The 25761-nt window shown below is 24.5% G+C and overlaps 5 protein-coding genes across 6 annotated transcripts; 1 reads left to right on the top strand and 4 right to left on the bottom strand.

Moving 5' to 3' along the window:
* Positions 1 to 1187: 1187 nt before the first annotated feature.
* Positions 1188 to 5830, bottom strand: LOC128956354 (ATP-binding cassette sub-family C member 3-like). The gene is made up of 12 exons (XM_054302082.1): positions 5541 to 5830; positions 5330 to 5463; positions 5119 to 5253; positions 4773 to 5014; positions 4416 to 4691; positions 3768 to 4341; positions 3305 to 3681; positions 2849 to 3231; positions 2642 to 2756; positions 2505 to 2539; positions 1884 to 2421; positions 1188 to 1820 (listed from the first exon to the last, which is right to left on the bottom strand). The coding sequence occupies exons 1-12, from the start codon at positions 5636 to 5638 to the stop codon at positions 1188 to 1190; spliced, it is 3540 nt and encodes a 1179-aa protein (XP_054158057.1). The 5' UTR covers positions 5639 to 5830.
* LOC128955795 (multidrug resistance-associated protein 1-like) lies at positions 5737 to 6948 on the bottom strand. The gene is made up of 3 exons (XM_054301470.1): positions 6894 to 6948; positions 5818 to 6511; positions 5737 to 5771 (listed from the first exon to the last, which is right to left on the bottom strand). The coding sequence occupies exons 1-3, from the start codon at positions 6924 to 6926 to the stop codon at positions 5737 to 5739; spliced, it is 762 nt and encodes a 253-aa protein (XP_054157445.1). The 5' UTR covers positions 6927 to 6948.
* Positions 6949 to 10411: 3463 nt separating this feature from the next.
* LOC128955301 (sodium-coupled monocarboxylate transporter 1-like) lies at positions 10412 to 13165 on the top strand. The gene is made up of 13 exons (XM_054300962.1): positions 10412 to 10750; positions 10836 to 10904; positions 10997 to 11048; positions 11127 to 11194; positions 11278 to 11358; positions 11477 to 11550; positions 11620 to 11760; positions 11859 to 12077; positions 12181 to 12293; positions 12377 to 12531; positions 12604 to 12800; positions 12890 to 12987; positions 13081 to 13165. The coding sequence occupies exons 1-13, from the start codon at positions 10412 to 10414 to the stop codon at positions 13143 to 13145; spliced, it is 1671 nt and encodes a 556-aa protein (XP_054156937.1). The 3' UTR covers positions 13146 to 13165.
* A 531-nt stretch (positions 13166 to 13696) lies between these two features.
* Positions 13697 to 15761, bottom strand: LOC128955127 (uncharacterized). 2 transcript variants are annotated; one of them, XM_054300769.1, is made up of 2 exons: positions 15705 to 15761; positions 13697 to 15210 (listed from the first exon to the last, which is right to left on the bottom strand). In XM_054300769.1, the coding sequence occupies exon 2, from the start codon at positions 15192 to 15194 to the stop codon at positions 13710 to 13712; it is 1485 nt and encodes a 494-aa protein (XP_054156744.1). In that variant the 5' UTR covers positions 15195 to 15210; positions 15705 to 15761; the 3' UTR covers positions 13697 to 13709. The 2 variants fall into 2 exon arrangements, with proteins under 2 accessions (XP_054156744.1, XP_054156743.1); XM_054300768.1 differs by lacking the exon at positions 15705 to 15761 and adding an exon at positions 15285 to 15336.
* On the bottom strand, positions 15712 to 16884 carry LOC128955794 (zinc finger protein OZF-like). The gene has a single exon (XM_054301469.1). The coding sequence runs from the start codon at positions 16882 to 16884 to the stop codon at positions 15712 to 15714; it is 1173 nt and encodes a 390-aa protein (XP_054157444.1).
* Positions 16885 to 25761: the final 8877 nt, after the last annotated feature.

Here is a 25761-nt window from a genome sequence, read left to right as displayed (position 1 = left end):
ATACAAATTTGTGTCCACTTATTGTCGATGGAAAGCACTTCTTGTTGATTGATATGTCCAGAGAGTCGACGACTAAGCAATTAGATGTCAATAGTCTTATATTTGATGACCAAAATCTAAACTCATTTCAAACAATAACCGAAAATTATTGTCAAAATATTAGATCTATAACTATAGTAATTCGTGATTTTGCTGACATCTCAACAAATAGTCTTTTTGATGGATTATCACAAATGAGTTCATTGTTTCGACTAAAACTTCATTACATCCGTCAATCAACTGATGCACTAATTGCTGCAAATCTTCAACAAATTGGCGCCAATTGTCCGCACATTAAAACGTTAGTGATTGTGGTTTTAAATACCGATTTGCAGACATCTAGCGAATCGTATACACGAACATTGGCCACAATTAACCGACAATTTCTGCGCCTAAAGCGATTGGATTTTAAATGCTATAATTCGGGCGATTTTGTGGTCACCAGTCAATCGTTGAATTGTTTGCAACAATTGACACACCTGTCAATTGGTGTCCGAAACAACTATGGTATCGATGACCAGTTTTTTGTTGATATTCACCAACATTTGCCTCGCATTCAATATTTACGTGTATTTAACACCCGAATCACTGGACAGGCATTTATAAGTTTATGTCAAATGAAACACTTGCGGATCATTCGTCTCTATAATTGTCATATTAAGTCTATTGAAGCAAATGTCGACAAATTCATTAATTGTTCAAAAAGTATTGTTAAGGTGTCATTAAATAATAATTTTGATTATTAGATAACATATTAATGCATATTATAACTTATTTTATGAAAAATATATTACCAGAAATTCATTATCATTAATAAAAATCAAGTTAAAAACAATATTTTTTTACTAAATACCTTTAAATTATAATTCAAATTATTTTTTTATTTTACAAATATTTTAAAATACAATTTTACAATTAATAATTTACCAATATTAATTTACTTTCAGTAACATATATAATAAAATGAAATCACTAATTATAATTATAAATTATATTATTTGAGAAAACTAATAAAAAGTTTATTTTTAATAATTTTTAAAAATATTTTATATTTGTGTTTATTTTATTTATTGATAGTTTTTTTCAGATATATTACGGTAAAGTAAAATATTGTTAAAATAATTAAGTATTATTAAGTAATAAATAATTTATACGAGTCCGGCATCTTTGGCCAAAGAGTAAAAAATTGTTTGATTATCAATAAGTAGATTATTAGGTGAATCAAACTCAGCCACCCGTCCCTCGTTAAGCACTAACACACGGTCTGAATCCATAATTGTGTTCAGTCTGTGAGCTATTGTAATGACAGTACATAACTTGAACTCWTGTCTAATGGTTTGTTGTATGAGTGCATCGGTCTCCACGTCCACCGCAGCCGTGGCCTCATCGAGTATGAGGACAGCCGTGTGTCGGAGCAAAGCACGAGCCAGACATATGAGTTGGCGCTGACCAACACTCAAGTTGTCTCCGCCTTCAGACACGTGATAATCGAGTCCTTTGTCTTGTGATTTAATAAATGACTTGAGATGTGAGTTCTCTAATGCTTTCCATAAGTCATTGTCTGAAGACTTTTCAAACGGATCTAAATTWGAGCGAATGGTTCCCGAAAACAATACCGGATCCTGAGGTATGATTGTTAGRCGAGAYCTTAACTCTTGAAGACTTAATTGACTTATATCTATGCCATCGATGACAATCTTTCCAGAAACTGACTCTATTAGTCTAAATAATGCTAAAGTTAGTGATGACTTCCCGGCACCGGTTCGGCCAACAATTCCGATCTGTTTTTCGTATTAAATATTTCTTAATAATTTTATTATTAATTTTTTATGTTTTATTATTACCTTTTCTCCCGCTTTTATTATTATATCTATTTTATTTAAAACTAAATCTAATCCTTCTCTATATTTTGTGCTATACTTTTGAAAGTCAATACATCCCATGTTTGGCCAATTTTCAGGTAATTGATTGTTTGATTTCCATTCAGCTTCGGGTTTAAGTTTACAATATTCATCTAATCTTTCAAACGATACCATACTGTCCTCAAATTGTGTAATAAGTCTACCAATAAAGCTGAAAGAGACGGATAGGCAAACAACATTTGCTAATGACATACCAGTGTCTCCGCCTTGAAATGTCTCTCTTTTTAATATAACAAACAGTCCGACAAAAAATACTAAAATACTTGATATTAAGTCGATTCGTATTTGAAGCCAATTGTTTGCCGACACATACGGATAGAGACACGACAGGTAAGTGTCGACCTTTTTTTCTAATTGTTTAATAAATCTATCACTACATCCATACGCTCTAATACTTGACAATCCGTTTATAGTTTCACTAAAATATGCATAAATTGGTGACCTATTGATTGACTCAAATCTACAAAATAAATATTTATTAATAAATTATATAAATTAATGTATTATTAATGTATTAATAAAAATAATTTTGTTTATGTATACCGTTTAAGTTGACATGATAATTTTGTGTAATAATGCTATAAAATTTTAAAAGCATAGTAAATAAATAATYAARTATGTTTTTATTTTTTATTTATTAAACAAAATATTATAATATAATTAATAAAATCTAAACGTACCTGAAATATGCAAAAAACAAAACACATCACAACTAGTGGTGCAATAAATAATGGAGTTTTTATTGATATGATTATTATCGATGCAATGCATTGCAATACAAAATCTAAAACAAATCTAAAATTGGATAATATTTTAATTATCGGTAAATAATTTTTGCATAAATAAGTATTATTAGTATAGAGTATTAAACTAATTACATGACATACCCTAATATAAAATGACTAAACGTATCTATAGTGTCGACGTCTTTACTAAATCTATTGACAATCCGTCCCAAAGGTGTCGTATCGAAGAACTTCATCGGAGATCTCATTACAGACCACAACATCTTATTGTGCATACGTTTTGATGCAACCAATGAACCGATTATCAGACTATATCTACCAATAAATAGTGTTAACATCTGACAGATGGTTAAAACTGCTAAAATTATCAATTGATAGCTATATTGTTGATGAACACCGGTATGTTTACTCCAACGGTTGAGCCAAAGATTAATCCCAATTATAAAAACATTTGATGCCATAAATAATATTAACATTAGTGTCGACAATATTATAGTCATTTCTTTAGCATAGTTTAGATAAACCTAATTTTAATAATAAATAGTCATAAATATTAGTTTTATTTTAATTTCAAATAAATATTTCTAATACACTTACTTTGAATTTGATTTCTCCATCTTCTATGTATTCCTCATCAATGAGTTGTTTATTTTCATTGTTTGTTTCAACAATATTTTGTTTTAAAATATTATTATTATTATCGTTTTTATTATCATTTTTATCTGTTTTATCTTCATTATTGTTTTCCTCTACTGAATAAAGTTTTACTAAATCTGAAAACTCATGATCTTCTTTGATTAAGTAATCATAAGAACCAATTGAACTGATTTTTCCATCTTTTAAGACAACAATTAGATCAACATTTGGCAAAACAAACAATTGATTTGTCACAAGAATTCGTGTTTTATTTTTTAATAAACCAGTTCTTGAATCCAATACTTCATTCATAATATGTTTGCCCACATGTGAGTCAACTAAATATTAATTTTTATATAAATAAAGTCTATTATACGATATTTTAGTTTAACCCAAGTATTACTTTATATAAAGCAAGTTATACCTGCACTGAGGGGGTCGTCGAGTAGGTATAGATCGGCATCGGAATACACAGCTCGGGCTAAACTGACTCTCTGTTTCTGACCTCCGCTCAAATTAATACCCTTTTCTCCGATTTCTGTTTCATCTCCAGCGGACAGTTGTCTTAAATCCTGACTGAGAGCACAACACTGTATAACTTTCTGATATAATTCATTATCCAATGTTTTGTCAAACAATATATTGTTTTTTAGCGATGCATTTTGTATCCACGCCTGTTGGGGAACGTACGCTATTTTGGTACCAATTTTTATATTGACATTTCCCGATAATCTTTCCATTTCACCAAACAGTGCCGCTAGTAATGAACTTTTACCCGAACCGACATTTCCTACAACTGCTACAAACGCTTTATCCGCTATTTTTAAATTAATATCATTCAATGTAAACGTATTGTTATTTAAATGATTGTTAATTGTTGTCCAACTGAATGATCCGTTTTCCACTCTAACTCTATACTGATCTTCATTATGATTGACAAAATCACTTTTAATGTCTAAATTAAGAAAATTATTCAATCGTTTAATGGCTACCGTATTCTGTTAAGAAAGAAAAAAATTATATTAAATAAATATAATTACTGTTATTTAAAAAATAATAATAATGTATTAACCGATATCAATGACTTAACCCCAAATGGTAAATAATTTAGACTGTATTTAATAAATTGACATAAAGACAATGAGACAAATAAATTTTCAGCATTCAATTGGTGTCCAGAGTCCACATAGATATATGTGACCAACGATACAAACATTATCCAATAGGGTGCACACGAGCCCAGTATAATGTAGGTAATGTCCAACATAGTGGCCCAACGCAATTGGCCGATCTCTTTGGACCGTAATTTAGTTAATATTTTGTAAAACGCCTCCTCCCACGCATATAACTATATCAACAAAAAAAATTGTAAAATATTTAATAAAAACAATAATAACATTTGATTACTATATTTTTAAAATACACAAACTTTTGCCACTTTAATGCCGTTTAATATATCATTTGTAAGTTGAATGCGTTGGTCTTTAATTTTCATTTGTTTAATAATAAACTGTTTCACATATTTCGATACAACGGTACAAATGATATATAATAGTAAAATTATGCCCAAACCCGCAAATGCGGACACTCCTAACTCGTTGTAAAGTAAGGCAAATATAACAACAATTTGTACCGGAGATACCAAAATAAATATCATAAAATTGAGTTCATCTGAAATATTTTTTTATGGATTAATTTAAAATATATAATAAGTTTAATACTATAGTAATGAAATTATATATATTTTTTTTAAATAACATAAATTTGTAAAATACCCGCAAATCGGGTGCAATCGATGGACATTAAACTAATAATCTCTCCGTTAGTTATTTGACTTTTGCTATTATTATAGTTTAATACAAGAGATTTGCGATATACGGCTGATGTCAGACACGATGTTATTCGTTGTCCTTATTATTTAAATAAATAAATAGTTTAATTAATTGTAATTTTTGAAAATTACAAAATTTTTATTAAGACATATACCGATAGTTTGTGTTTTTTGCATATAAAAACTAAACGTAAATGAATAGATCATATTTATTGCAATCAATAGTATAGTATAGACATATCCGTGCCATTGAGGCTCAGCCGGGTCTTCCGTAAAACGAATCATTAATCTTAATTAATCAAAAAAAAAATAATATTTTAATAATTAAAATACTGTTTAAAAAAATATTTTTTTATATATAATTACCGGATAACTATTGGTTGTGCCACTCGTATACAGGAGGCTATAATAAACAGTAAACTAATTGATAAATATGAGAAGCCATATGTTTTAAATAGTACCATGTACAAATTTGTCGATAATTTTGTTTTAGTTATATTAACAGTTTGTTTGTTTATTAATTTTGATAGAAATGATGGAATTAATACTTTTTCAGATGAACTCAAATCAGTTGGACATAAAGTGTTTGATTTTTTACTGTTTTTCCAATGTTTATCAAAACAATTAAAGTTATAAATTGTACTGTTTTTATGTCGAACAGGCCATATGTCAGTAATTTTCAATGATTTTTGTTTTAAAAACTTTATTAATAAATTATTCATCCAATGAAATGTTAGTTTTGATGGAAACGATGCCTTGTCTTCGGGACAAATATTATCATCATTTGTCTCTGTATTATCACTATTGGGTGGCAATTGGTCGGCAAATGAACAAAACAATAGTATGATTACAGTCAATGAAAATTGTATACAATATAATATGAATTCATATTTCAATCGCATAACTTGTGTGGCAAATGTGGCCACAGATAGTGAACCGAGAATAGTGTCCAATACCAGGTAAGTCCAAATACAGCCGCTATAGTGAATACCATATTTTCGGTGACAATAGAAAACTATACAAAGAATTAAACGGGTAGTGGTTTGTACTACTGTTGATATTAAATGACCAGTTGTTGGATTGTCATCCCATTGATATTTGCGACAAAAACATAGTATCAATTTGCTTAATGCAATCCCAGTGCACACAATTGTTATCAATAATCGGCTAATATTATAATAATTCCAATGAATTGATTTTTTATTGGATTTAAGACAATCCCATATCATATACGGTATACATAAAAACAAGAAGATTGCCGGCAACCATACAAATGCCGTTTCAATCATACATGAGCTCAATGTAGGTGATTGAGTGTCCCAGGATTGGGATTGTGTCTGTTAAATAACAATTATATACATTATATAAACAATATAATACTGTATATATACAATATACTAAATAGACTAATTTTTGTAACTTAAGTAAACTACATAATATAAAATAAAATACATATCCTACTTACAAATACTATTATATATTATGATAATTAAACAAACTATAATTTCAAGTCAATTATCTCATATTTATACTATATATTTATCTAACTACAGGGTATTATAATAATATATTCTATATAAACAAAATATCTGAAAAATAAAGATATTTATTAATAAAACTATTTACATAAATTTGATCTCATATTCAATTAAATCTTAATTAATAGATTAATGAGTGACAATAGTGTTAAAAATTAAACAATAATTAATAAAAACTCACCCAAATTGGAGAATCACATATTTGTTCTAACATTTTAATTTTTTATTAATATTAAATCGATTTTAATAGTTTATATTTATAAAGATTAATATTAATTATTGTAATAATGTTTTTGTTGTTGTATTTAAAGTCTATTGATTGTAATATTAATACAATTCTGAGTATTTATAATGTAAAATACTATGAGTAAAATACAAATATCATTGTAGAAAACATTTTTATTAACATATTTTTAATGAACATTTTATTGATTAATCACGACACAATTTATTATGATAACTTAACTTATTAAATACAATAGATTTCAATAATATACTGTAACTTAGTTTAAACTGTATTTTTATTTACATAAAATTTGTAAAACAGTTTGCTTATTAGTAATCAAATTATTGCTTAACACTTCATATTATAAAAGACTTTTATTTAATTAATTAATTTTTTAATTTTATTGTGACTTTTGATAAATAAACAACCTTGACAATAGTTCAGAATTTTTTTAATGGTATTTAACTAATGTACATAGATTTGATTAATCAGATTACATTAATTAAAATTTAGTAAATTAACATTATTTATAATTACTATATCATTAAGTAATGTAATTTTTAGTTAATATTTTCTTAAATAAATAGTGTATTAAAAGATATTTATAAAATTTATTAATCATAATATATAATAATTTTAAAAATTATAAAAAATTAGTTTCTATTAGTTATATAAATTTATATATATATATATATATAAAAAATTGTATAAATTTACATTTAGTCCACTTTAACAATGAAAATCCTTACTAAAAATTGTATTAATTTGTTATATGTCTCGCGTCTGGTTTTATATACGAGTTAAACGCTATTTTTATTTAAATTGTGTGAACAAACTATTGTTACTGTTCAACATATAATCACATCTACTGATGTATAAATGTCTAAAGTTTTAATATCTAAAATTTTCACTAAAATATCTCAATCCTATCAAAAGTTATTGCAACAAAACCTACTGGTTATATACGAATCAAATTTTAATAATTAAAATAATAATAATTTTGTAATATTTATATATCTATATATAATAACTATTTAATAATTAAGTTATATTAATAAGTTTTAAGTCTTAAGTTTTAATAAATTAAAATTTGTTTAATTAAAATAATGATTGTATATCTCGTTAGATAGTATTTGTGAAGGATTCACAAAAATTAATATAACGCTAACTGTTTATACTGTGAATCCTTCACTAAACCATGTGATCAAAATTAAATTCATACAAACCAAACAAATTAATTATATATATATTTTTAAACATATTTATAGTCACAACTTTATAGCTAATAATTTTGTATAATTATATAAAATTATTAAAAATTTATTGTAAAATATAAACATAATATATAAAACTAAAATTACCATTTAGTAAAATTTTTAAATAATATTTATTAATATAAAACAATATTAAATTCTGTGTATGTTTATGTATTAATATATAGTTTTAATTTGTATTTTTAAGTTTATTATTATAATTAAGTGTTTAATAAATAATCGTTTATATAATATAGCAATGCAAATTTTATGGCTATTTTATGACATTTACTGTATTTTAATAATCCCTAAAGTAAATTAATTGTGTGATATATTAGCAAAATAATATATTTAACATATATATAATTTACAATATATTAAAAACACATATAAAGATGAAGTGATTGTGTAAATATTAATATGACGTTGAATTTAATTTGAATATCATTATTCAATACAATATATTAAAACTATAACTAATATATAGAATTGACAAAAAAATTTCAATAAAGTTTCTAAAAAGATATTTCTGTCTATGGTATCCTAATGTTAATTTTGTTTTTTGATATTTTTTATTTTATAACAATACAATATGCTAATATATTTAATTTATTTATATTATTATTATTATTTCAATTAATATTAAAATTTAAAAAATAGTTCATATGATTAGAATTAAACTAAAAACTATAATTGAATTATGGATGAATTTTTGTAAAAACTATAATTATAATTAGATAATTATATTATAAAATTATTTATAGGGATCCCATTTGTACTGTAGTAGTTTGGCTTAAATATGTATTATTAATATAGTATTGTATAGTAAAATAGTTATAGATATAGTAATCCAATATTCAAATAGTAAAATAAATTTCTTTAGAAATTTATATTTAAGTTTTTTAGAGGACTTTCTATTTGCTATATCCAACACATTTGAATATAACATTGAATATAATAAATTTTTCTACATATACTATCAATTTAATAACATTATCTGCTAATATATTTTAAAATTATCAATAATAAAATAAACTTGATCTAAAAATCATATATAGTTATTTATTTATCATACAAAAATTATTTTTTAATAAATGATTTTACAAAAAAATGCAGTTTTTCTAATTAATTTTTATTTTATTTTAAATAACAAAGTACATTTTAATAAAAAAAATTATATACAGGATATTATCTGATTATTACTTAATACAATTATTAAATTATATAATAAATATATAAATAAACAAAGTGTCAATAATAATTTGTTTATTTATTACTACTGACGCCACTTTTAAAAAAATTATGAAAGATTAATACTAAACAAATTTTTTTTATTAAATTAAAATATTTTGATTTTAAAAAAATGATATTAAAATCATTAAATTTTCACAATTTTCCAAATAAATAATTAAGTTTTGTGTAAATATTAGTTTCATTTTACTACTTATTTAGTATATTATTATATTTGTTATATAGCTTATATTATTATTTGATTTGTATTTTTTCAACAAACAATTATTACAATTTCACTAATTACATGTAATTAAAATAGTAATTAATAATTGAAAATTTTATATAATGTTTAAAACTTTATACTTTATACTTATATTAATTGGAATTTTAAATTATCAATATTTATTTATCAATAATAAAAAAAATATTTATATATATTATACATATAAGGGAGAGAATGTTAAATAAGTCAATAAATAAACAAATTAAAAGTTTATCAAATTTTAATAACAGTTTAAATGAATGCTTTTCCTAAGATTGTTGATATAAAACATTGACTTTTTTATTATTTTTTATTAGTAGGAAATTGTAAACCAGTAGACAGTAAAATAAACAAAAGTTTTTGTCAGTTACTAATTTTAGTTATGAAATAACCTATACTTTCCACCAAAAAAAATCATATTAAGTTAATATTATATTTTACTGTATGTCTATAAGGCATAGATCTTAATCTTAACATAAACTTGTCTTAATATAAAATAATTTTTTAATCATAAAAATATTTTATTAAATTAATTTATATATATAATAAGTAAACAAAAAAATTATACTTCAACTATTATATTTAATTATGATAATTTCTAACACATTATTTTGCTCACAAAATTGGATTATTTAATAAAACTAATTGTTTTTTTTAAATTATATAATAAAATTTAGTATTAATTATTAAATAATTGCATAATAATAATATTAATAATAATAATAATGTTGAGCACAAACTTTTCAATTATTGATTATCTGGTGTTTGGCTTTCTATTGACGGCCTCATCACTAATAGGAGTATACTTTTGGTGGATCACCCGAAACAATGCCACAAACAGTGAATTCTTGACCGGCGACCGAAAGCTCGGTATGTTTCCGGTAACACTGTCATTGGTGGCCAGTTTTATGTCGACAAATACCATATTGGGAGCACCGGCTGAAGTATTTCAAGTGGGCACACAGTTTCTCCTACAAAACATTGCCATTGTTTTGTCAATTATATTAGCAGCTGAAGTATTTATGCCTATATATTATAAACTGGATGTCATCAGTATTCATGAAGTTTGTATTGTGAAAATTGTCATTATTTTTGTTATTATTATTATTATTATATATATAAAAAAAAAGTTTATTTTACAAAATTTAGTATTTGTCACAACGATTTAATTCTAAATATATACGCTTAGCCGGAACAGTTGGTTTCCTGTTGGCCACAGTATGTTTTTTTTAAGAAAAAAGATATATTATTTATTTATTAAATATCTATAATATTTTTTTTTAATTAGTATAATTTTTTTACACACATAGGTACCATATATGGCAGTGGTATTATACGGTCCTTCACTGGCATTGAGCTCAGGTATGCACCAGAAAAAATCTAAATATTAATATACAATATATTATTTTGTAATTTTAAAATGATTTTTTTGTCTATTAGTAACCCCACTATCCATACCTACGTGCATATTAGTTGTTGGACTTATTTGTACATTTTATACATCAATTGTTAGCTTAATTAATATATTTTTATAAGATTTATAGTTTTAATTAATTTAATTAAAAAATAATTTGTATTTCTCATTATAAAGGGTGGTATTAAAGCAGTTATTTGGACAGATGTCTTACAGTGTATACTCATGTTTTTGGGTGTACTTATGGTCATTATTCAGGTATTGTTTATTTAAATAAAAACAAATAATTTATATATATTTTTAAATACTAAATATTAATATTAAAAACTATTTAATATTATAATATTTCTTAAATATTAAAAAAATTAAATATTAGGGTATTATTGAGTCAAATGGTTTGTCGGAGATTTGGCGTATCAATGAAGAGGGCGGTCGACTAATATTTTTTAAGTAAATATCATTCAATTTGTTAGTATTAATAGAGAAATTTTTTTTAATTTGCTATTATTGTAATTTTAGTTTTAAGTTTGATCTGTACAATCATAATAATATATGGAATGTCGTGTTTGGCACAATTATCTATTGGACGGCCGTCTATTGTGTTATGCAAACACAAGTGCAAAGATATTGTAGTATGAAATCACCGCAATATGCCCGACGGTTTGCTATTTAATTAATTATATAATTAGATTTTTTTTTGGGGGGGGGGGGTAAACCTACAAAAAATTAATAGTTTATATAATTTTATGACTTTTTAGAACTTTGTATTGGAATCTACCTGGCCTTATTATATTTGCCGGTATGTCCATAATGTGCGGTACAGTACTATATGCCAAATATCATGGCTGCGATCCACTGACACTGGGCCTAATTGAACGCCACGACCAATTGATGCCGTATTTTGTGATGGACACACTGGCCAAATATCCGGGCCTACCTGGCCTATTTGTTGCTTGTGTATTCAGTGGTTCACTAAGGTGTTTATTTAAGATATGATTTTGTGTKTGTGTGTGTGTGTGTGTGTGTGTGTGTGTACAACAATTTTTATGACTTACTAAACTTAATAAACTATAATTGCAGTACATTGTCGTCAGGATTCAATGCACTGGCAGCTGTCACTTGGGAGGACCTAATCAAAGATCATATCAAATTGAAAAACGAAAAACAAGTTCTAACTGTTACCAAAATAATTGGTAAATATTTTAATTTTTATAAATATATATTAATTGTTTATATATTGTTTTATTTGTGTTGAATATACATTTAATATTAATAGCTATGTGCTATGGCCTACTGGCAATTGCCATGTCATTTGGTGTGGGCAATTTAGGTACTGTATTACAAGCGTGTATGGCACTAGTAGGCTCAATGGTCGGTCCAATATTAGGATTATATTTGCTAGGAATTTTTTATAGACGAGCTACAGCACCGGTAGTTTACATTTGTTGTTGCTATTGATTAAAATTTATTTATTTCTAAAATTTATTGTTTTATTCAAAAAAGGGTGTATTAATAGCATTCATATTGGGTGTATTGATTAGTTTGTCGCTATCGATTGGTTCGCTAGTAGTTCCCCGACCCAAGGTATCACTGCCCACCACTTTAGACAACTGTCCCGATGATGTTATACAATATGCTCACAATAAATTTGGTCAATTTTTGCCTAATTCAACATATCTTCTATCGTATGACAATCCAGAGTATGAATTTTAAAAAACAAAAATATTTTATTAAATACTGTTTCAAATAATATGTTTATTTCATTTGATATTTTTTAACATTATTTTAGAGGAATTGCCAAATTTTTTCACATATCATATCTAATATTATCGATAATCGGTTTTGTGGTAACACTAGTGTTGGGTATAATACTAAGTTTATGTATTGGTTAGTAAACTAATGATTTTGACATTTATAAATCCAAATTAAATAATTTTTAACAATAACTTTAAATATGATTTAATTTCAAACAAATTATAGGTAAACCTGTGAAGACAATCAATGAGGAACTGATGTTCAGCTTTAAAAAAGCAAATAAAGATTAATTTTAAGAAATTAATATATAGATAATATTTACAATAATTTTATATCATAACTATTTTATAAAAATTATTTAATTACCGTAAGTAATATAAAAATTTCATAAACTAATTATGCGATGATATAACCGTTTATTGAGATAAACATTAAAATGAAACCATTATTATAAAAAGCATTTACAGTAAATTTTTGCAATTTTAACGCATTATACTATCATTATTACAGACTTTTAATTTCTTTATATTTATCATTAATTTGTGATTTGATATTTCAATTACCGGTATACTTATTTAACATATTTTTAGTGGACTAATATTTTAACATATATTATCTAACAGTTTTATATAAATCTTAATATGAACAGTATGTGTTGAGATTTTTAAAACAAAAATTTATATATATATATTAATATATATATAGCTAATTAAAACAAAAAGGTAATTAAAATTTTAAAAATATATAAAAACTTACAAATTGACAATTTAAGCATTTGTTAGACATATGATATAATATTAAAGTAATTGCATTATTAATAAAAATAATATAATATTACGGTATAATAAAAAAAACTATGATATTTGATGATCTTTACAAACGTCATTCAATGTCGACATAATTTGATTAGCAATTTGACGAAACTGTTGCATATGTTGACTGAAATCGGTGTTATCATTGTTATGATTAGCCAATTGGTTAGCAATTTGTGGCAATTGATCAATGAGTTGATGAATATTAGTCCACCGATGATCGGGTTTAGTAATTGTACATTCGGTAAGTTTTGAACAATTTTTTGTAAACTCGGCGATCGCTTTATCATTCAATTCATGACGACATTCAATGAACATCACATGTTTCAGATGCTTAAGACGTGACAGCGATCGAAGTATATTATCGTTGACATCAATGTCAGCCATTCGGACGCACTGAAGACGCGGTAAATGACTCTCAATGTTGTCAAAGAAGTTGTTGTCGATATTGTATTTATTACATATCAAACATAAGTCTTGTAATTGTTTCAGATTCTCAATTGATCTCAAACTTAGGCCAGAGTTAGCTCTAGTATAATCAGTTAGTGACAAGTGTTTCAATCGTTGAAAGTTATCATTAATTGTTTGGATCAGATGCTGACAATACTGTGCAGAATTGGTCTCAAAGGCGAGAGTAAGGCTCTTAAGTTTTGGACAATTGATGTTAATTTTCATCAGTTGTTTGATAGTAAATATTGATGATATGTCCCAACTGTGTCTGAAATCAATGGACAGAATAATCAATGACGACATTCGCGACAAACCGGTGACCAATACATCAATATCACTGTTTTGACAATCTTTGCCAACAATAACATCTACGGACTGTATTTGTTGGCCATATTTATCAACAAATAACTCAAAGTGTGTATCGTTTGCATAACAAGTGATCAATACTTTCTTCAGTTTGCCAAACACTACATCAGTGACTGATTTCTTATAGAGATTTTGATTTGTTTTCAAATGAATTTCACGAATGTTTGGACACAACATGACATACTTGTTCAGTGTATTGATCAGCTCTTGACTGTCTTCCTTGGAATGTAGTCTCAGATAACAGGACTTTAATTGTTTGGAAAATCTGGCGAAGAACTCGTCCAATGAGTTCCAGTCAATTGGTTTATTCAGAATAAACAAAATATCAGTCAAATGTCGACAATGTCTTGTAATTGATTCAATCAGCGACTTCTGTGTTACACGAGTTTCATTTGCGGCGATCAACTTAATGGACGTAACGTTCGCACACTTCTTGAGCAACAAATCAAATGCTGTAATGTCTTCAAGTGTTGCTATCAATTGATCGTCAATTGTGAGCACCTCTTGTCCAGCAAATATCACTCTCTGCCACTGTTTGGACACCAATTCATAGCGAAAACAGTCGCTAAACGGCAAAAAACTCAACAATAGTTGACACAAGTCATCGCCGAAACGATTCAACGAGTCTTTCGGTCGATTTGTTGCCAACGATTGTCCGCTTAATGACAGTGTCGTCGGACACCGTCTCTTCATTGGTGACAAAGTAGTCATTTAGTTGTTTTTCATACTAAAAAAAATATCAAATAATAATAATTAGTTAATATTATTAACTATTGATTTGTTTGTTACAAAATGTTTTACTTTATGTAACTATCAATCAATCACTCAATTCATTCATACATTTCTATAATATAATAATAACAGTATATTATTGTTGACATTGTTTTTCTATTGCTAGACATAACTACTTGAGGGCAACACATGTATTGTGTATTGAAATATTCAAAGATAAGACCAATTTTTTTTAGTTATCATCACATTTTGCGGATCTATTTCTTGGTCATAGATTTGATATAATTTTGTGATTTAATTAAAAAAAAATCAAATGATTTTTGAAGTCCCAGAATGTTTGACAATGAAATAAACTATATCTATATACCTGTATATAACTGTTATATCTGTAAACTATTATATTATTATATAAGCTTATCATTGCTTTTTTGTTGAAACAATTTATTAGCCATATATTTAAATAATTTTTTTTGAATAAAAGTCATTTACCCGATAATCATAGATTAAGAAGAGTGTCCACAATTACTGTTGTGATCATCACTTCCCGATGACTTTCTCTGACGTGTCTGTTAAGCAATATTTTGCTGTAAAAGGCGAGCGAACAGCCCGTGTGGCGACACTTAAATGGTCTCAAGTCTTGATGTCGGTTCATGTGTTCGGCTAACAAAAAATTTTGGGCAAACCGTTGGCCACACGCCGGCCAACTGCACACATATAGCTTGAGATGACGGGCCCTGTGGTTCTGTAACATCTTTTTTGTGCAAAAACTTTTGCCACATTCGTCGTAATCGCAGAGAAACTTACGTTCATTCAGATGAAAAGCCTTGTGTTCGTCCAATCGTTGTTTACATTTGAATCGGGACTCACATCCGGGCCAATCGCAAGAAAACGGCCGAACCTGACTATGCGCGTGCATTGCGTGTCTTTTAAGCGCCGTTTTTGTGTAATAACTTTTGCCGCAATCACTTTCGGTACATCCGAATGGCCTCTCATTTTCGTGTCGCAAGTGGTGCTCATTAAGCGATTGCAAACTTCGGCTCTCATACGGACAGTCAGTGTAACGACATTTGAACGGTTTGTCTGTCGCGTGTGTCTTCTGATGAATCTTTAGATATCTTTCGACGGGAAATGTTTTCGGACACTCGGAACACATGAACGGCCGCTCATTGGTATGTTTAAGCCGTATGTGTGCCAACAGTTCGCCCGATTCGCGAAACTTCTTTCCACAGGCCGTCCATTGACAGCAAAAAGCCTTCACACGAATCCGTTGTTTCGGTGTTTGTTCGCCACTTGACTTCAGTCTTCTCTTAGTCCGAGTCTTTACTTTAATATTTTTATTATTATTATTATTATTATCACTAATGTTGTCCACAATATCATTGTTCACACTTTTGGTGTTTTTCTTCATTAGTTTATCATCACTATTGTCGTCCATTTGATGACATCTCTCGACGACAACTCTATCGTACAGTACTTCCAGTTCATTGAATTGTGTTTTGTTAGCAGTGTTTTCATTGCACAGACAGTTGGCATTAAACCCGAAGACCAGATGTCGGTATTTATCAAACAATTGCCGCAATTGTCGACAATATCTTAATTCACGCAAAAGTCTGTCGTTTTCTTCGCTCAACTCCTGAACCAAGTCTTTGATTAATATTTTAACCGACATTTCAATTAAAAATCATATAATAAAACAAATCAATAATAAATATTATATAATATTATATTTTTATTAAAGTTTTAATAAATTATTAATAATTTTTATTAAATCTTTATTAATAGTTAAGTACTTTTTGACTTTAAATTTAATACATAAAAACATTTGACAAAAAAAATGTAAACATTTATAAATGTGTTGTCATAGCAACATATAAAACATTAATGTTTGCGTAAACAAAGTGTAAAAACTTATTATTTGATTGAATTACATAATAATTGATTGAATATAACACACAAATATCTCTGATAAAAAATATGACCTAAAATGTTATTCCGGTAAAAAAAAATCCAAAAAATACACTATTTTTTATGTACTAATTATTGATAAAAAAAACTTCTATAAAACTTAAGACATAACTTTATGTAACTTTTTTTTAAAAAATAATTTTCATAAAATTTTAGAAAGTAAATTATCAAAATCATTAGTAATAAAAACTAAGTTAGTTATAAAATATGAAACAATTTAGTAACTTTTTATTTATTTTTTTAAATTACTGTAATTGAAAAAAATTATTTTATTTTTTAAATCTGTTTTTATACAATATTAAATAAACGATTACAGTATATATGATATACCGTATAATACAATGTATAGTTATAGTTTATCTAATAATAATCTAAAACATTAAAACTAATTCATAAAAAAAAGTTTTTACTTTTAAATATATTTTTAATAAAATTCTTATACAATTTACTGTTTCTGATAAACATTTGTTGTTAAACATTTAAATCATCAAATTATTATTTTTTATTAATTGACATAATTTTAAGGAAATGTATATGAAATAATATTTGTTTCTAAAATTTAATGTCATTTATTTTATTTTTTAATAAGCGTAAGCTATTTAATAATAATAGAAAGTTTTTATAGAATTAAGGTTAGCAATAAATAAGATTATATAAATGTTAAGAATAATATTATAGATAGTATTAATAATTTTTTAAAGTTATTAATTGATTACTGTTTTTGATATTAATAATGAAACGATAAATATTGTTGTGTTTTATGTATTGTAATTCTGGATAATTCTTAGAAATAATATGGAAAGTAATGCCAATATCTATATAAAGAAAACAAATAATAATATAGAATTGTTTTAAAATTTTAGTTTTAGAGAAATAGATTTTTTTAGTAATATATATATATATAAATAATGATATATATATATATAGTGCATAATTAAAATTATTTAACAATATCTTACTTCATAGGATCTAAAATAATTAATTGTAAACAATTTCCAACACGAAAAACCAATGTTATTCATTGACGTCCTTTCAATTAATATCAATAACTAAATGTAATTTTTTTTATAGAATTATATATATTATTAATATTATTACAATTATTTACAAAAAAAAAATAAAATTTATGTTAACCTTAATTTTATCACTAGTAGTGATACGATTTATGTTAGTAACTGAAAACTTATTCAATATTTTATATGTTTGATTAGCAGTAGAATTAATTGACGAAGTAATGTATATAATAAACATAAATATTATGGTAAATACTATAAAAACATATATAATAATAATTTTTGTAATTATATTCATTGATTTGAATATAATATCATAAAGAAGTATAACATCTGCCGATCCAAAGGTTAACCAAAAATAAAGCAATATTTTTGACCAAATTGTTGTGTTATAGTCATCGATCTCAGCAAACATACGATCAAACGATAAGATAATAGACGGTAATTGAAATGTTTTTCTGTTTATTATTAGTTTATGTAATTTATTTAATTTTAATTTCAAATATTTACATAATATAGTAAAATATAATAATTGAAATGTAATACTATTCCACCAATAATAACCCCAAATTGTAAATATAATTGCATTGGGTATACCATATAATAAAGCATAAGTTAGTGAATATGTTAATACATATGGTAATAGACATATAGATATATTAATAATTAGTATAATAATTTCACTGTTAAATCGACAATATAAACTGACCAATCTCATTTGTTTAATTAGTTTAACAATTTCATTGGTATCGGTTAGGCCAACACTAGCCGGTGTTACCAAACCGGACATCATTTTGAAAACAGCTAAAAATGTCGGTTTTATACCCATTTTGTGATTGAAAATAAATGTCGACTGCGATGCCATTGCTAACAATGTAATCATTATGAAAAATATATTATTAATATCTTTAACACCTATTAGATAACCCCAATCACCCAACAGTGCATACAATTGCCAATAATCGGTATTATTATCTAATAAACAAATTGTTCGTTCAGTTAAATAGATAGTAAATATAATCAATTGAAATACTGGTTTATTAAACCATTTTTGTTTAATTTGATTATTTTCTATATATTGCTGACATAAACCGATACGATATAAATGAAATGCCGCCGATTTGTAGATAATATTTGGTGGCAAATGTTTTGTGACTTTAAAATTAGACATTTTATTATTAAGAAAATACAAAAAAATGAGTTAATCAATTAGTACTATTATATTAATATAATTTAATACTATTTATATTATTCAATATATCAATAGTAATAATAATTAAAATTAACAAATATTAAAACAGTACAACATTTTTGCTATATGTACACTTTATTTAGAAACACATTATACTAATACTATTTATTATATACAGTATTAAATATTAAACTTTTGTTATTTTAATATTTTTTGAAATTATTATTGTGTTTTATTTATAACTAGTTATAACAATATTTATTGTAATATAACATATGATACACAACAAATTGCATGATAATATTAAATATATTATATTTATGAGTAATAAAGTAAACACAATTAAATATAACATTATTTATAATATATAAATATTTTAAAATAAATTATTAACAATATATATAAATTTATATATCAATATATTTAATATATACAAAAATATAACATGTTATTATATAAATTCATTAATAAATATCTAAAAATTTATTTATAATTTAAATAATCAAATTGCAATTAACTAACTTAGGTTTATATTATTTATATAAATACTTTTATATAAGAAAACATTTTAATTGCATAATATTATATCAACAATAATTGGAAGTGTATTATGAAATTTCATTGACTAAAACAAAAACATATAGAATAATAATAATTAATAAAACTATATATACTTATTATTACTTTAATATTTGCTCTAAAAAATTCATTATAACTAAAAATTAGTTGAAAAATAATTCTTAACAAATAATTAAAAAATTCAATTATAATATGTAAACGTAATTATAAATAACAATTAATTATCAATGTTACCCAAAACAATACAATATTAAATATCTATTTTTATAAACTCATTCAAAACAAGTATAGATTTTATTTAAAAGTATTTGTTAGAAAATATTATTTAAATCATTTATTATATGATCATAAACATAATAATTTTAATATATCTACAGTATTACAATGCATTAAATTAATTATTATTATATTTAGTAAATTATATTTTATTATAATAATATATTATTAATTATAAGTAATAAAAAGCAAAACAATTTTTTTGATGATACTAAGCATGTAATAATTTATATTATTATTAAAAATATAAAAATAATATAAATTTACAAATTGACTATATTGGTTAGAACAATTTTAGTTAATTACAATTATTAAAAATTTTTTATTTAAAATTTTCAATAATATTTAATAATTAATTTATCCGTTTGTTTAGCATTTCTTGAATAATTTTCAAAAACAAAAACGACATGTATACCAATATCTATTTTTTTAAAAAAATTACACATTACAATTAAAAACATTAATAGTTATTATTTTTAGACAAATATTTTTTTTGCTAATAAAATTTTTCATAACAAATACAAACCTCATACGCCCGAAAATAATTAATTGTAAATAATTTCCAACACGAAAAACCAACATCATTCCTACCCGTCCTCTCTATTAATACCATTAACTAAAAAATACAGTATAATTGAAATAGTATATGAGTTTAAAAAATATATAAATTTAATTTTATGTTTTTTAATATATACTTTTATTTTGTGTTTAACTGTAAGGATATGCTTATTGGAGACTAAATATTGATTTAATATTTTATAAGATTTGTTAACAGTTTCAGTGACGGCAGCCGTTGTAAAGATAATGAACATAAATATAATGCTAAACAAAATCAATACATAAGTAATGACAAGTCGTGAGATAATATTCATTGATGTAAATAATATACTGTAAAGAAATATAACGGATGCCGAACCCAAAGTCACCCAAAAATAGATCAATATCTTTGACCAATAGGTACTGTTGTAGTCATTGATTTCGACAAATAAATTATTAAATTTATTTAAAATATATGTTATGCGAAGTTTGTTTTGTTGGTTATGGTCTGTAAGGATTAGTTGATATAGTGTTTGCAATTTGTAATTCAAGTACCGACACATTATGAACAGATAGATAATCTGAAATGTAATACTATTCCACCAGTAATAACACCAAACTTGAAAAAACAGTGCATTGGGTATACCGTAAATGAGAGCATCAGTTAGCGATAGTGTCAGTAGATATGGTGCCATAACCGCACCGATAGCGCCAAAAGTTTGCAAAATCCAATCATTATTAATACGATTAAGTCGACAGATTAGACTCATTTGTTTAACAAGTCTAACAATTTCGATGGGATCTGTTAGGCCAACACTGACTGGTGATATCAAACCGGACATCATTTTGAAGACATTCAAAAATGTTGGCGAAATGCCGTTAAGAAAATTCATTAAATAAGTCAATTGTGTCAACAAAGCCAACAGTGATATCAATATAAAGTAAATATTATTAATGTCTTTAATGCCCATTAGATAACCCCAATCACCTAATAGTGCGTAAAATTGCCAATTCTGGTGATCAGTAAATAAACAGATGAGTCGTATGAATAAAAATATTGAAAATATCATAAACTTGAAAAAAGGTTTATTAAACAATTGTCTCTTAATTTGATTGTAACCCATATTATCTGCAGTCAATCCAATACGATATAAATGAAATGCCGACCATTTATAGGCAATGTTTGTCGGCAACGATTTATTCACATCAAAGTCATACATCTTATTAATTTTAATTTTATTTACAAAATAATATTATATATATATATATTTAATATAACAAAATATATATATAATAATTGCAAAACTATTATAGATTATGTTTATAATGAAAATACTGTAAATTAATGCAAACTTAATTCATTACAATATATTTCTTACTTTAACTGATAATTTATATCTACAAACTATTTTCTAATAATTATTTTATTTTATTTATTTATTTTTCATTTAATAGAATAGTTTATATTGTATTAATGCTATAATATATTAATGATTATTATATTGATTTTATTACTTATATCAATAATTTTATGAACATCATTAATTATAATTACCAAAAATATATATAATTTATTTCAATTATATTATATAATTTTATAATTGGAGATAAATATCTATAAGTTTTAGAGCAAAAATCTATAATAACTTTTTCAACATTTTTATATAATTAAATTTTATTTTTTGAACTAAAAACTATATAACTATTTTTTTAGTAATAGAAATTATTTTTTTATAATCGTAGTCTTAACTTCAATTTAGTTTTATTTACTATTTAAAACAATATTTAGCTCAATTAACAAATAATTATTTTATTTTTATTAATTATTATTATTAAGTGTTTGTTAATTTTAATATTTAAAAAAATGTTTGATATATACTTTTACTGTTTAAATGTATTACAAAATAGATTATTTATGAGTATGAGTTATTAGTATGTCAATTTTGTTTTTCTCTATATATGTTATTATATAACAATACATTGTTTTTACAAGTAATAATTAAATATTAGTATTAATATTTTAATTATTAATTAAAATAACATTTAATTTATTTAATTATCTTAAATTCTTATATATATATATATATGTAAAACATTAGTTGAGTTTTACGGCAATTGTTTATTAGGCGCACAAATACATTAAAAAACTCATTGTATTTTAAAATTATTATTTTATTTAATTGTGATTTGTTATACATTTGTAGTTAATATGTTGCAGTCGTAAGCACAGGCATATCAAAGCATGAAAAGTATGGTCACTGGTTGACTATCCCTTATATAGGGATTTAAGTCAATAGATTGACCCATAAAATAGTCGGCAGTTATTTGAAAAAGTAATAAAGTTATAGAAAGTAAAATATTTTCTATTATTAGCAAAAATGTTAAATTTATGTCTATTTGTTAATTAAATTATTACTTATTTTATGTGAAATATTTCTATATATAAGTTATCATCAAATATAAAGTAGATATACTTTACATATAATAAAATGATTAGTAAAATTTTACAAAATTTATTATTATTAAATAATTATAATTATTTTACATATAGGTATCGCATTTTTTTTATAGTAGTGTATAGTTACTATATTATAGTATAATGTTATATGAGTAGTAGTGTCTCATTATTTATATATTATTACAATAGCTATAGATATGGGGATCCCATAGTATAACAATAAAGTTAAATTTATATAGAAATTTATTCATGAGAAACTTTCTAGAAACTTTCTATTTGCACATCTCTAGTTATGACAAATAATTAGATATGTTTATTACATTTTAACAAATTTAAAATACCATTTCTTTAATTATTTTTAAAAACAATACTGACATATATCCCAATATCTACATTAAAAAAATAAAATATAATAAATTTATTTATCTGTTAATATAATACTTTAAAATTAATTTAAATAAACGCTTACTTCATAGGATCTGAAATAATTAATTGTAAACAATTTCCAACACGAAAATCCCATGTTTTTCATACCCGTCCTTTCAATTAATAACAATAACTATTTTATAATATAAACAAAAATATTATTAATTAAAAATATATATTATATTACATAAATATATATATATATATATATATATTACATACTTTTAATTTGTTCATCATGGTCAAATTATTACCATTGATACATAAAAATTGATTTAATATAATATATGATTTATTAGTACTGGCAGTTACCGATGAGGCTGTAAATATGATAAACAAAAATATTATGGAAAACATAACAGATATATAACTATTGATTGTCTTGGATATGATATTCATTGGTATAAATAATATATTATAGAGAAATATAACAATAGCTGAACCAAGAGTTAGCCAAAAGTATAGCAATATTTTTGACCAAAAAGTTGTATTGTATTCATCAATCTCATCGAACACGCGGTTAATCGATACCGATATGTAGGTTATATCCCGGTGTCGGTGATTGTGACGACCGACAAATTGAGTCAGTTTAGTGTAAATTGAGTGCAATTTATATTTTAAATACAAACACATAAAATAAAAGTATATAATGGGAAAGTTGACGACATTCCAGAAATAATAGGCCCAAACCATAAATACTATGGTATTTGGTATACCATAAAGTAGGGCATAATTGGTGGGCATATTCATCAGGTATGGCACAAGTACTGTAAACGGTACCATAAATTCAATGACAACTTCGGTGTTAATACGACACACTTGACATATTAAATGCATTTGTTTTGTTAATCTAATAACTTGTTTGGTATCGGTTAGGCCAACACTGGCCGGTGTCACCAAACCGGACATCATTTGGAAAACAGCCAAAAATGTCGGTTTTATCCTATTTTTGTGATTCAATTGAAATGTTAATTGTATTAATATAACCAACAATGATATCAATGCAAAGAAAATATTGTTAATGTATTTGATGCCCACAAAGTAACACCAGTCACCCAACAGTGCAAACATAGGCCAATTGTCTGCCGAAACAAACAGACAAATAATTTTTTGCAACAAAAACACTAAAAATACTGTAAACATAATAATTGGTTTATTAAACCATTTTCTTTTGATATGATTGTAACCCATATTATCGGCACTCAAACCGATACGATATAAATGAAATGCCGACCATTTATAGGCAATGTTTGTCGGCAAACATTTTGATAAATCAAAATCACTCATTATTTTCTCATTTAATTATTAGAAAATAAAATATTAACGTTTCAAATAAAAAAATAAAATCTTATTCATAATGTAATTTCACAAAAATAAATAATTTATAAATTTTATATTTTCTTCTATCTGAACCCAACAAACTTGAAAATATTAATAATTAAGTTTATAACTTAATATTATAGTTAACTATATTGATTTATAAATATCTGTAAAATTAGATATAATGATATAATGATAGCATTATTGTATATACAATATAATTATTATAATTATTCTGTAAATATTCATTAAATTTGGTTATATTACAAAATCAATAAAAATAAATTATGTTTATTTATAAATTATAGATTATGCAATTGTAAATGAACTGAAAATAAATAAATAAAATAATATTTTTAAAGATCTATTTATCTATTGAAACATCAATTTATATATTTTAATTGTAGTTAGTGTTGGCAAAAAAAGAGAAATTTATACAAAGTTTCTAAAAGAAATTTCTATCTATGGGATCCCCATGGTTAATTTTGTTATCTAGATATTTGCTATCATATAACAATATATTACCGTAAATATTATTTAATAGTATTTTAATTATTAATTAAAATAAAAAATTAATTAATTAAACTAAAGTATGATATATATAATAAAATGATGAATACAATTTTACAAAAGTAATTATTATTAAATAATTATAATTATTTTATATATAGGTATCCCATTTGTATAGTACTGTACTATACTTTGTAGTATAATATTATATGTATAGTATTATATCTTATTAATATAGTATTACAATAACTATAGATATGGGGGTCCCAT

The sequence above is a fragment of the Oppia nitens genome, unplaced genomic scaffold (genome assembly GCF_028296485.1).
Source record: "Oppia nitens isolate AA-2021 unplaced genomic scaffold, nextdenovo-longstitch-racon4-pilon3 scaffold2_pilon_pilon_pilon, whole genome shotgun sequence".
Classification (NCBI taxonomy): Eukaryota; Metazoa; Arthropoda; class Arachnida; order Sarcoptiformes; family Oppiidae; genus Oppia; species Oppia nitens.
The sequence above is the reverse complement of the archived record's forward strand: the minus strand, read 5'-3'. Positions and strand labels throughout refer to the sequence as shown.